At 36.9% G+C, this 13,250-nt stretch overlaps 1 protein-coding gene across 5 annotated transcripts in view; it reads left to right on the forward strand.

The window, feature by feature from the left end:
- Positions 1–13,250, forward strand: part of REEP3 (receptor accessory protein 3) — a 100,201-nt gene that overhangs the window by 44,539 nt on the left and 42,412 nt on the right. For all 5 annotated transcript variants that reach the window (XM_060406500.1, XM_060406503.1, XM_060406502.1 and 2 more), the window contains one exon: positions 4,384–4,456. Coding sequence is in view for 2 of the 5 variants with exons in the window: in XM_015104376.4 (XP_014959862.1) it covers positions 4,384–4,456 (73 nt within the window). In the remaining 3 variants the exon portion in view is untranslated. The remainder of the gene's footprint in view (positions 1–4,383; positions 4,457–13,250) is intronic.

Here is a 13,250-nt window from a genome sequence, read left to right on the forward strand (position 1 = left end):
TCCAGCCATCAGAACTATGAGACGATAAACAGCTGTTGTTTTAACCATCCAGCCTGTGGTATTTTGTTATGGCAGCCCTGGCAAACATAATACATTATGTATTTGAGCAAACTTCATAAACAAAATCAAAAGATAATAACCTAGAAAGATATTGGCTAACATACAAAACACACAAGGGCCTTGAATCACCTACACTCCAGTAACAATGAGCACACTTAGCACTCAGATCTTAAATACCAGACAGTCTTAAATACCACTGTCCAATAAAGGAAACCAAGGCTCCATGGAGAAGTGGCTGATTCTAGGAATGCAACAGGAATTATTACATGGTATGAGCCAGGTCCATTTTATAGTGCCAGAAAGTAATTAGTAATTGCTTAAAAAAAAAAGTCCCTCCCAATTATAGAGGTGTATCAAAGGGACACAGGAACTAACTGAAAGATCTCCCAACGTTCAAAGCTTTTGAGTAACAAGTAGATTAAAACCTAAAAAGTGTAAAATAAACATACAAGTACATATTGATGTAAATAAATTATTGAATAAATGGCTGGGGAATAATAGACAAATCTCCCATGCAGAAGAATTCCAAATAATTTATATAGCTACTCCACCCTCAAGGAGGTAGAGATCAGCTCCTCACTCAAGCATGGCCTGTGCGTTGTGACTTCCTTCCCAAGACTACAGCATGGAAAGCAGCTCAGGGCGGGGAGGAACCTACAATGGCAAATCGAACAGACACTGCTTCAGCCTGGTGTTCAGGGCTGCCGAAACAGTGATAAGTCACGCTACTAGTATGTGCCCTTGATATAATATGATGTGATAGAACTGTGCTTCTGTGATTTTCCTCACCAAAACCATACCGTATCTAATCATGAGAAAAACATCAGCAAATGCCTGTCGAGCAGTTTCCTACAGTGTTCAGTTCAGCCGCTCAGTCATGTCCAACTCTTTGCGACCCCATGGACTGCAGCACGCCAGGCCTCTCTGTCCATCACCAACTCCCGGAGTTCACTCAAACTCATGTCCATTGAGTTGGTGATGCCATCCAACCATCACATCCTGTGTCGTCCCCTTCTCCTCCTGCCTTCAATCTTTCCCAGCATCAGGGTCTTTTCAAATGAGTCTGCTCTTCCATCAGAATACATCAAAGTATTGGCATTTCAGCTCCAACATCAGTCTTTCCAATGAATATTCAGGACTGATTTCCTTTAGGATGGACTGGTTGGATTTCCCTGCAGTCCAGGGGACTCTCCAGAGTCTTTTCCAACATCGCAGTTCAAAAGCATCAATTTTTGGAGCTCAGCTTTCTTTATAGTCCAGCTCTCACATTCATACATGACTACTGGAAAAACCATAGCCTTGACTACTTTGTTGGCAAAGTAATATCTCTGCTTTTTAATATGCTGTCTAGGTTGGTCATAACTTTCCTTCCAAGAAGTAAGTGTCTTTTTTAATTTCATGACTGCAATCACCATCTGCAGTGATTTTGGAGCCCCAAAAAATAAAGTCTGCCACTGTTTCCCCAATCTATTTGCCATGAAGTGATGGGACTGGATGCCATGATCTTAGTTTTCTGAATGTTGAGCTTTAAGCCAACTTTTTCACTCTCCTCTTTTACTTTCATCAAGAGGCTCTTTAGTTCTTCTTTACTTTCTGCCATAAGGCTGGAGTCATCTGCATATCTGAGGTTATTGATATTTTTCCTGGCAATCTTGATTCCAGCTTGTGCTTCATCTAGTCCAGCATTTTGCATGATGTACTCTGCATATAAGTTAAATAAGCAGGGTGACAATATACAGCCTTGATGTACTCCTTTTCCTATTTGGAACCAGTGTGTTGTTCCATGTCCAGTTCTAGCTGTTGCTTCCTGACCTGCATACAGATTTCTTAAGAGGCAGGTCAGGTGGTCTGGTATTCCAACAGTGTAGTTGATCTGTATTCCTCAAAACTGTCCAGATCATTTCCCAAGGAGTCTGAGAAATTGTTACTGCCAAGAGTCCTAAGGAGGGAAGACAACTAGCTATAAATATGCTATCTTTAATGGGATCCTGGGACAGAAAAAGGATGCTAGGTAAAAACTGTAAGAAATCTGAATAAAGTATGGACTTTGTGAAAGTCACTCAGTCATGTCTGACTCTGCAACGCAATGGACTATAACCCACGGACAGGCTCCTCGGTCCATGAAATTCTCCAGGCAAGAGTACTGGAATGGGTTTCCATGCCCTTCTCCAGGGGATCTTCCCAACCCAGGGATCAAACCCAGGTCTCCCACATTGCAGGCAGATTCTTTACCATCTGAGCCACCAGGGAAGCCTGGACTTTAGTTAATAATATAGTTTAAGTGATTTATTAATTATGACAAATATACCATACTCTGATACAAGGTAGTATTAATAGGACTAACTCAGTGTAGGCTATTGGGAACTATCTATACTATCTTTTCAACTTCTCTGTAAAAATAAAACTATTCTAAAACTCTTTTTTAAAATAAACCAAAAAGGAAAGTAGACAACAGAATATCATACACTTCATGTATCAGAAACCAGTGAACACTTGGGAAAAAACTCATACTTTAACTATTAAAACATATGAGATGATTATGTATCTCTTATTTAGCTGGCAGACTTTTTTAAAAAATCATGATACACACGATTGGCAATGTATAGGAATGTGAAGTAGAACTCCTTCTCTGCAGGGCATATTTGGTAATAGGCAAAAATGTCTATACTCTTTGAAGCAGCAACATCACAACCAAGAAGTGAGTATCTGTGTGCACAGAAATGTTTTTTGTATTATGTGCAATAGTGTGAAGACATCTGGTACAAGCTGCTCAAGCTAATACGGGAAGCACTTCCTCCAAGTTTCCACACCCCACCTGGGAACTTCTTGGAAAAAAGTTTTTTAATGACTGGTCAACCTATCTATACCTGTGATCCAAGGATAAGAAAAATGGCCTAAAAATATGAGCTCTTTATTAACATAGGATAGGAAAGTGGACTGAAGTTCCCTTATGTCCAAGACTTTCTCCTATAATCAACATCCTGGGGCTGATCAAACTAAGACCCCTAATTCCCCAGAGGGACAATCCCTGCTGGGACCAATCTGCCATTGTTATCAGGGCCGATTTGAGCACTAGCTGGTCTAAATTTTGGCTATGAAACTATGACCACAGAAAAATACAATTTTTGACAGTGTGGTCACAATATTATTTAGACTACAGAGGAAAGTTTGAAGAAAATTCCTTTTTAGAATTCTTGCCCTGAGGAAATAACTCCTCCTGTGCCTTAAGAAAGGCTTCGCAGATGGCACTAGGGGTAATGAACTTGCCTGCCAGTGCAGGAGACACAGGAGACACTGGTTCGATCCCTAGGTTGGGAAGATTCCCTGGAGGAGGGCTGGCAACCCACTCCAGTAGCCTTGCCTGGAGAATCCCTGTGGACAGAGGAGCCTGGCAGGCTACAGTCTATGGAGTCGCAAAGAGTCAGACATGACTGAGTGGCTAAGGACAGCACGATAGCAGAAATCTGGAAATTAACCAAAAGCCTATAAATACGGGACTGTTTAAATAAACCATGCAAATATCAATATGGAATGTAGTGAAGATATCAATACTGTCGACTAATATTTGAAGAGAAAAATTCCATGATATATTACGTGAAAATGCCAGTGTGTACTGCGTCATGTCATTTCTGTGTCTATACACACACACACGCACGCACGCACACACTCCTTGGATCTAGTGAAATAATTTAATGCTATCTGTTAGAATTAAATCCTGTTAGTAATTGTCATAAAGTGCTTTGAGTTATTTTAATATATATTATAATAAATATATCAAGTATTGTTTCACAGCACTGTCATAATTAGAAATCAGAGTGAAAGACCACTTTTTCCATTATCACAAATTGTGTGTGTGTGGAAACATTATGTCTGTTTTAGGTTTGCATCCCATGGATAAAAAATGGGATTTGCATACAGTAAAGTGTTGCCTGTGGTAATTTCTGACTCATAGGCTGAGGACAATTTTTATTTTACTTTCCGCAATTTTGCACAAATTTTGCACAAATAATTCCATTTTCCAAAATGTTCGGGATCCACAGAATATTTTTTGTGGAATAAAAGATTTTAAATGGCCATTTTTTTAAATAAATCTTTTGTTCCTATAAGCCTGTGTAAAATATTGAAACTATCCTTTGGTTTTCAAAAAATATTTTTTTCCCTTTGCTTTTCTGAGTGGCTATAGTTTATACACCAAGGTTTTGTATACATTTACACCGTCATGTGTTTTCCATGTACTGTCTACTTTTCTATCAGGTGAAATTTTCATGAGCTATTGAAACCATTGTCATGTTTGATTCATCTTCTTGCACTTTTTGCTTTTAGGTTGGTGTTTGGAATGCTTTATCCTGCATATTATTCATACAAAGCTGTGAAAACGAAAAACGTGAAGGAATATGTAAGTATAGTTTTGTGAGTGATCAATTCTAGTTGAATGTGTCCACTGTATACAATACTAGAAAAACATTATTTTAGAAACAGCCGGAATAATGTTTTGGGTTAAAAATGTTACATAAATGTGATGAAGTGCGTCTTTTTTTAAAACTAATTTTGAGTATAATTCCAAAGTGACGTTTCAAAAATAGTTTGCTGTCAGTTGGCATTTAAACAAGTATGATTCCCGAATGAGTCATTGCATCTCTAGTCAACCTCCAGTAAAATAAGAGGTTGGGAAATTGTCTGTTTTTTAGTCTTATAAATGTATAGGTTTACCTGGAATATCTCTATGGTCCCAGAATCTTTTCCTTCCTTCATAGGCGTTTGTCATCTTCTAATTGATTAAATATGTAGATACCTTACGACTACTGACAGTTACAGTCGTTTTCTCTTCTTGAATCATGGTATGCTATGATTTCCTCTTCAGTCATCAATCTTTCTTTTCTCTTTCACTTTCCTCTTCCCCATCTTTTAGCTGTTTTTTTTTTTTTTACTTTCACTAATTTTTAAATGATTATTATAATAAATTCTTCAAATATTGTTTTATGGTACTGGCATACTTTAGTTTTTAGATACAAGCACTTTTCTTCAGTTAACAAGTGCTTCTCAAGCTACTTGTGTTACAGGACCACTTTGGGTTTTGTGTTTTTTTTAATAATTTCCATTATGTCATAGACCAATACTTTTAAAAATAAATTTTAAAAGTAATCACTAGAAAAATCAAGTCAAATTCCAAAAACATACAAAATACTACCCAAACTTTTATTATTAGACGTAGTAGATCTGAAATTATTGTCAATTTTATATTTAAAGCAAAACAGTAACACTCCACAACCTTGCACTAGTCCGCACACAACACTTTGCCTTATGGTGTCATATTTTAATTGGAATTCTGCTTTGAAAGATAAAAACAAGACTTGCTCTTCATTTCTAAACACCACAAAAATATATGCTAGGAGTATTCAACTTGCTACTAATTAATTGTACTGGCTGATACAATCCTCATTTGAAAAGTTTATGATAGTGTGATTACACAAGATTTTTTTTTCTGAATCTACTTTATTGTATATTTGAAGTACAGGGTGATATGTTCCTCAGCTCTTACCTGTGAAGTATTATAAACCTAGAATAAACAATAACTGGTATATCTGAGTGTCTCTGTGTATATATCTGTGAAGTATTCTCACTCCCCTCCCAAATGTACAACGTTTTTGTTGGAAAAAAATTACAAATTGAAAATGAAGTTCTCATGAGGACCTTGTCAGCAGGCACACAAATGCCATTCCTTAAATAAAAGATAAGAATATAGCAAAAGAAAATATAAAAGTATGTATGTGTTAGTCGCTCAGTTGTGGCCAACTCTTTGTGACCCCACAGACTGTAGCCCACCAGGCTCCTTTGTCCATGGAATCCTCCAGGAGAGAATACTGGAGTGAGTTGCCACTTCCTTCTCCAGGGGATATTCCCAACCCAGAGACTGAACCCAGGCCTCCTGCATTGAAGGTGGATTTTTTACCATCTGAACTACTAGGGAAACCCATAAAAGTATAACAAATTACAATGAAAAGAGGCCCTTATGTATAAATTAATGATAGAAGGGCAGGAAAAACAGTATTATTCAGGGATTGACCTAAGAACCATTGTGACAATATCATTACATTTCTTACTATGCATCAATTTAATTTTGTTAATGTTTTTAAGGACTTAGAAACATAGATTTTTACTCCCTTAATACAACACTCAAAATTTTACTACTGCATTATTCTATAAATTTGGTGTTAGTAAGAATGGTCTAATCCTCAAATTTTAATTCTGCTTCATAAATTAAAGTAATTTAACCTATGGAAGAGAATCCATTAACATTCTTATTCAAACTGTTGGAAAAACTTTAAGACTTGACATGTGCTTATATATTTATATATACACACCTACTACATATATACATATTTGGATATATACTTCACATATTGCCTTGGACATCTTTTTAGAGATTAACTCATAAAACAAGGAAAGAATTATCTGTACATAATTTTGCTACAGTATTATGACTCTGGAACAAGTGTCTTTAACCATCCCTTTGGGAATATTGGAATCATGAGTGATTGAAGGGAAACTGGGGAAGCAAAAAAGGCAGGCGGCTGGAGTTGTTTTGATGATTACATGGTAATCAAATCTGCTTCACAAATTAAGCAAGAGCTAGAGTGAAACGGAAAAACAGTCAGGCACAGGCACTGAAACGAGAAAGGCAGGAATCTGCTTTTGACACAGAAGTGTGACACTACTGTAAGACCTCCTGGGGACCAAAGCGTCTGCCATCAAGTCTGCTGGAGAGACTAAGCAGAGATATCATACTAGAAAAATAACATCTTAACATTTACGTAATTTCTACCAATTTCAAAATACTTGTGTGTGTTATTATTTCCAGTTGCTACTACAACAGTTGCCACACATTTACTGGCTTAAACCAAAGCCAGTCTCAGAAGTCAGAAATCTGAAATGGATCCACAGGCCTCATTCATTTGGGAAACTCTAGGGGAAAATCAGTTTCCTTACCTTTGCTAGCTTCTACAGGCGGCCCATACTCCTTGGCTTACAGCTGTATTCCTCCAGCTTCAAAGCCAGAAACATGGGACTGAGACCTCCTCAAGCTGGTATCTCTCTAGTTCTCCTGAGATAAAAGAAGGTTCTGAGGTCCTCTTCCCCTAATAAAGACTCTCGTGACTACATTGGACTCCCCTGAGTAATCCAGGCTCCTCGCCCCATCTGAGGGTCAGCCGATTAGCCACCTGGATTCCATGTGCAGCCTGATTTCTCCTCTAACACGCAACCTGACATATTCACAGGTTCCAGGGATTAAGACAGGGCCATCTTTGGAGGAGGGAGATGTTATTCTTCTGCCTAATACAATATCTCAGTGGCCCTCACTCCGATTCCATAAAGTAGTAAGGGATATTGGACTATTACAGGCTCAGTGACGTGAATTAACTTGCCCAGGGTCACATGAATCATTAAGGAGGAAAGGTATCAGATTAGAAAATAAATGAGGATTTTTCTCACTTGAAAAGCAAAAAAAAAATGAAACAGCTTTCAGCACCAACCAGCAAATATGCCTGTGATTAATTCCAAGGTGGATCTTCAGAAACCCCACTTATATGGATATTTTCCAAGTAGAGCAGTGAAATAGCTTAACCAGTACAAGGGCAGGACCCATAAGCATCTAAACCAACTGTAAAATGATTAAAGATAAAATGAGAAGTTTTTGAAAGTTCTGTATGGTCTTGGCAGTTCTTTAAATATTTCCAGCATAAATTTATTTGTGACAAAAATTTTGAGTATCATTTTCTTAGTGAACCTCACCTAAACTTAAGTCATCCAATTTTACCCCTGATTTATAGCAATTTTATCAAAACTCTGTTCTCACAGAGTTTTCTTATAATCCCATCCAAATCTGTTTTTTATGTGGTAGTTTCTTAATAAAAGCAAGTTTCTTAAAATTTCCCTGTTATATTCTTAATAGCCTTTTATACCATCTGTAATATATTTTTTGTATGTATTTGTGTTTATTTTCCCCACCAGATAAGCTCCAAAGAGAGTTTTGTTAATTGCTATATTCCTATACCTAGAACAGTACATGTTACATGGTAGGTACTCAATATGTTTTTAATGAGTAAAGAAGGAAGAAGAGTTGACTTCTAAGTATCTAACAAATCTTAAATGGTATTTACAAGAACATGTCCCTTTCTTCAGTGGATGGATCTAGTTTCTCAGCTTTGATTCTGCTCGTTCAAGAGTACACAGACCAGTCTGACTTATCCCTAAGTCCAGTTATTCTGTGATGTTTGGTTAATACCTAAATTCTACTGATATCTACTTCAAAATTATTCTCAGAAAGCAAACATTTTTGGTTAATTTACTTCTTCCCACCCTAACTGCTACCATTGTCTTTAAGGCTGCAAATATTGTAGATTGCACCTGATAAAACAGATGCTGTATTCAAATCAAAACAAATGGAAAGAGCTGTGTATTTTGGCAATCTTCCTCTCTTCCTTTGCCTATTTTTAAAACGGAGCTTTCCTAGGATATAATTTCCTGTATAGTGTGGCAGCTATGGCCTACTTAAAGTCTTTCAGTCTTGCAGTAATTGAAATGTAAACTTACTGAAGAATTAGTATGGTTTTGCAATTTTTTTCAAGCCTAGACCGTCTCACGACTTGAAAATGGAGTGTTTACTTCCAAGTTGTGTATAATTGCTGTAGCTTTTCTAGGAAACCAGTGTTCTTATTCTAAGAATGTTGGGGAAAGTGGCAATGAAAAGACTGGGCAACAGTGCTTAGAAATCACAGACGTTTGGTCCTGAGATTTACTGTGAGCAAGAACAAAGGACAGGGGAAACTCTGGGAGATTACTTTCTGAAAGGCCCTCCAAAACCCTGTTGACTTAGTTTTTGAAAGTGACCTAATTTTTGACTGAATATTTGGGTGATATGAAGCTGAACAAATATGCCACATGCTTGTCATTTGGTAAAATCTTAAGTTGCCTACTAGTTCTGTTTGTTAGAAATTTTGTCTACCAGTTATAAAGGGGAAAAATGTAGTAAAGAAACTTCGTTGTCAAACGTGTTCCCCAGGCATCTTTTCATATTTTGGACTAAAAACACTCATTTGTTTGAAGGGTTTTAATGATTTGTGAAGTATGAAAATTTAACAAATTAAAGGGATTTTTAAAATTTTATCTATTTTTAATTGAAGGATAATTGCTTTAAAATATTGTGTTGGTTTCTGCAATGTATCAAAATATTTTTTTTAATTTTTTGAAAATTAGTTTTATCAGGCTGCAATCCTGTTTATTTTTTATTGTGATCTACTTTTAATTTACTTTTTGTTTTTAATCAAAGCTTTACTTATTTATACTTTTAAAATCAGACAGTTGTCCAAGGCTTATTATGTAAAACAACAGTTCCCCACCTTCCTCATCTCTATTTCTAACTTTCAAGGAAACTACTTTCAGTTCTTTTATCCAAATCCATTAGTATTTATTTATACATCTAAATACATGCTTGTATGGCTGTTTCTTAATTTTTCAGATGTATCTCATCAGTTGACTTCCTTCTGTTAGAGATGATTTATAAGTTACCCAATGTCTCTATATACTTGCATAATTTCCAGTATCATTAGAATGTAATTTGAGTTGGATCAATATTCAGTATTTACATTATTGAGGCTAAATTAGAAAAAAGCAATAGAGTCTAGAGATAAAGAACTAGGTTACTTGGCTTATCACCTTGGCCCTGTGCCTTACTAGCTGTATCTTTGAATGGGTTATTTTTTTGCCTCAATTTCCTGATCTGGAAAAAAAGTACAGTCGTGGTACTTGCCTCCTCAGGTGGTTGTGAGGATTATATGAGTTAATGCAACAAAGCATTTAAATCAGTGCCTATTATAAAAGGTTTTCAGCATGGAAACACCATTTGCATCTGATGTCTACAGTATCCTGCCATGACCATTCTTTCTCTTCACAGTAATTTGTTATTCATTATCTTGGTTTTCTGTTTTGTTTTGTTCGCTTATTTGGCATTCTCTGTTCTCCTTGCTTATTTAGACCCAAACTCTGTGATGATGTGTGAATTTCCTCTCAGTGCATTCTCATCCATTAGATATTCCAGACTAACTCTTAGATCCTCAGGTTTCTTAATCTCCTGTTTTCCTCTTTCTTCTTTTACTTCCTCATTTTGATGCATGCCTTTCTTCCCAAGAAGGCTTTTTGAGAGGTTTGTGTTTTTGTTTTTGTTTTTTTGAGATGAAAGTAGGCTGAAAGTATTTTCCTTCAGAATTTTGTCTTTTAACTTATTGTGTTGCTGTGCAGACATCTGGCACATTTGACATTTGGCATCTTACCTGCTTGTGGGAATTTTCTGTGTCCCTGTAGTTTAAAAATTTCAAGATGACGTGCCTTGGTGTAAGCCAGTTACAGTCAATTTTGCTAAACCTTCAGTCATCCCTTTTAATCCAAGAATGCTTTGTCCTTCAGCTCTGGGAAATTTGTTTAAAATTATTTCTTTAAGGATTTTCTCCACTTCATTTTCACTAATTGTTTTGATCTGGGGTTCCTTTTATTCAGTTAGAAAGCCACTTGGACTGATTCTCTAAATTTTCTGATCTTTTTTCTTCTCTTTCCCAACTCTTTTTTTTTTTTTTTGCTGTATTTTATGATAGAGTTCCTCATTCTTCTCTTCTCTTCTGTGTTTAATTTCCAAGGGCTTCTTTTATTGTCTGAATGTCCCTTTTTCGATAGCGTCCTCTTCCTACTGTGTTTAAAATAGCTTCCCTTTTGTCTGAGGATATGAATGATTGCTCTTTAGATGTGTTCTTTCTACATTTCGGCCTCTGTTTTTCATGTATGATTTTTCTCAAAAGTTAGGTAATCCTCAGTTCTCTACTCATATTTGAATATTATAATGAAAAGCTGATTCGAAGTCCTGAACCCATGAAGAGGCTTGCTGACTGTGATCTTCACTCCAAGGGGATTTAACTAGGCATTTTATTTGTTCCTAGGACTGCCATAAGGAAGTGCCACAAACTGAGTGTCTTAAAACAATAGAATTTTATTGCCTCGCTCTTCTGGGGCCAAGATATGGGCAGGGCCACTTTCCCTCTGAAACCTGTTGACGAGAATCCTTTCTTGCCTGTTCCTAGCTTCCAGTGGTTGGCAGGAAGCTGTCTTTGGTGATTCTTGCCTTTCAGGGGCAGCACTTCAGTCTCTGCCTCTGTTATCCCCATGATGTTCTCCCTCATGTGTCTTTGTCTCTGAGTCTCTTTTTTTTTCTCCTTTTAAAGACACCAGTCACATTGGATTAAGGGCTCACCATACCCCAAGATGACCTCATCCTAACTAATTATATCTTTAGTGACCCTGTTTCCAAGTGGGGTCACATTCTGAGGGTTAGAACTTTGTAGTACTCTTGCCAGACTACCGTAACAAAATGCCACACAATGAATAGCTTAGGCCATGTAAAGTTTTTTCTCACAGTTCTCTGGCTGCAAGTTCAAGATGAAAGTGCCATCAGGGTTGGTTTTGGGGGAGGCCTCTTTGTAGCTTACAGACATTCTATCTGTGTCCTCATATGACCTTTTCTCTCTGCATGCAGGGAGAGAGATTTCTTTAGGGTCTCTTACTCTTCTAATGAAGTGGGGACCCATCTGTTGAAGTGGAGCCCCATCCTTTGAAGTGGGACCTCATCCTTAGGACCTTTTGAATCTTCATCACCTCCTTAAAGTTTCTGTCTCCAAATACCATCACTCAGGGGGTTAGTTAGCGCTTCAGCAAGCAAATTTTAGGGGAACACAGTCTATAACAGACTTCAGCATATCTTTCTGGGGAACACATCTCAACCCATCACAGTCATTTCAAATTATCGGTGTCTATATCTTCAGGTGTTTTCTTTTGTGCCAGGCAGATTGTTCCCAGAGAAGACTCTTCCATTCTGAAAGGCACTTGGTTGCTGGCTTTCTCGTGGGAAAACAAGGATTGGGGCCCTCAAATACTCAATTTATTATCTGTTACTTAATCCCTGTTGGCCCTACTCAACTGTGCCAGAGATTTGCAAATCCAACCATCGCTTTTTCCAGAGAATAAGCCTCAGGGGGAGCGAGGGGTGTCACCAGACCGCCGGAGTGGGAGGCCATCCAAGGATCTACCTGTCCTCACAGTATCCCTACAGCCATCCTCCATTTGTCCTTTTTGGCCAAGAATTGTGTTACCAGTTTTTGAACCTTTGGGAAGCTCTTCAGTGTAAACTTGGGTTGCTTCTCAACTTTTCCCACCGTCCACTTACTCTTCAGTTTTCTCAGCTCTTCTGGGTCAGTTACTACTCATCCATTTCTTTCCTGGGTCCAAAAATGTTGATGCTCTTTTCTATATTCTTCCTGACTTAAGTCTTTCTGAAAAATCACTGTACTGTTATTTTAATGAGATTTGTAGTGGGATTACAATTAAATGTGTGTATTCTGGGATCGCAAAGAGTTGGACACAACTGAGCGACTAAACACACACACACACATTCATTCTACTATATTTACCCATATTTCCAAATTGACTTTATGAATGGGATACTTGTGGTTGATTTATATTGTCATATCAGATAATACTTGTTTTACCATTAACATTGGTTTCTAAAATGTGTTCACATAGGAAATAGGTTTGAAGTAGTAATACATATTATTTTTTCAATCCTTAACAATTTTAAAATTTAATTTTAGCTGACATGCAATGAATACACACGTATCTTGTCTTGAGTTATAGTTGTGACAAATCAAGTTGTGATAAAATCAGTTTCTGTTTGGGACAGTTAAGAAGAATCACTTGGGATAGTTCATTATTTTTTTAAATATTTATTTATATTTTTTATTTCAGCTGTTTGGATATGCATTTTAATATTCTACCATTTACCTTTTTTCCTGTAAATTAATTTTTTTAATTGGAAGATAATTGCTTTACAATATTGTGTTGGTCATTATTCTTTAACGAAGTAAATCCACTTACATTTACTTAAAGTAGATGATGAGTATGCTTTGTAAACTTAATTTTTTGTGTTGGGATTACTTATTATATATAATGCATGTTAGTATGTAATTTCACTGCCTGCAGTAATGGGTCCTGTTGTAATCATCAAGTGACATACTCTTCCTGTGTCTTCTAAAAATAATTTCTTCAGGATCATTACAGTGTATCCTCTTTAGGAAACAAATGTTAAATTTAAA

This window comes from Ovis aries, chromosome 25 (genome assembly GCF_016772045.2).
Source record: "Ovis aries strain OAR_USU_Benz2616 breed Rambouillet chromosome 25, ARS-UI_Ramb_v3.0, whole genome shotgun sequence".
Classification (NCBI taxonomy): Eukaryota; Metazoa; Chordata; class Mammalia; order Artiodactyla; family Bovidae; genus Ovis; species Ovis aries.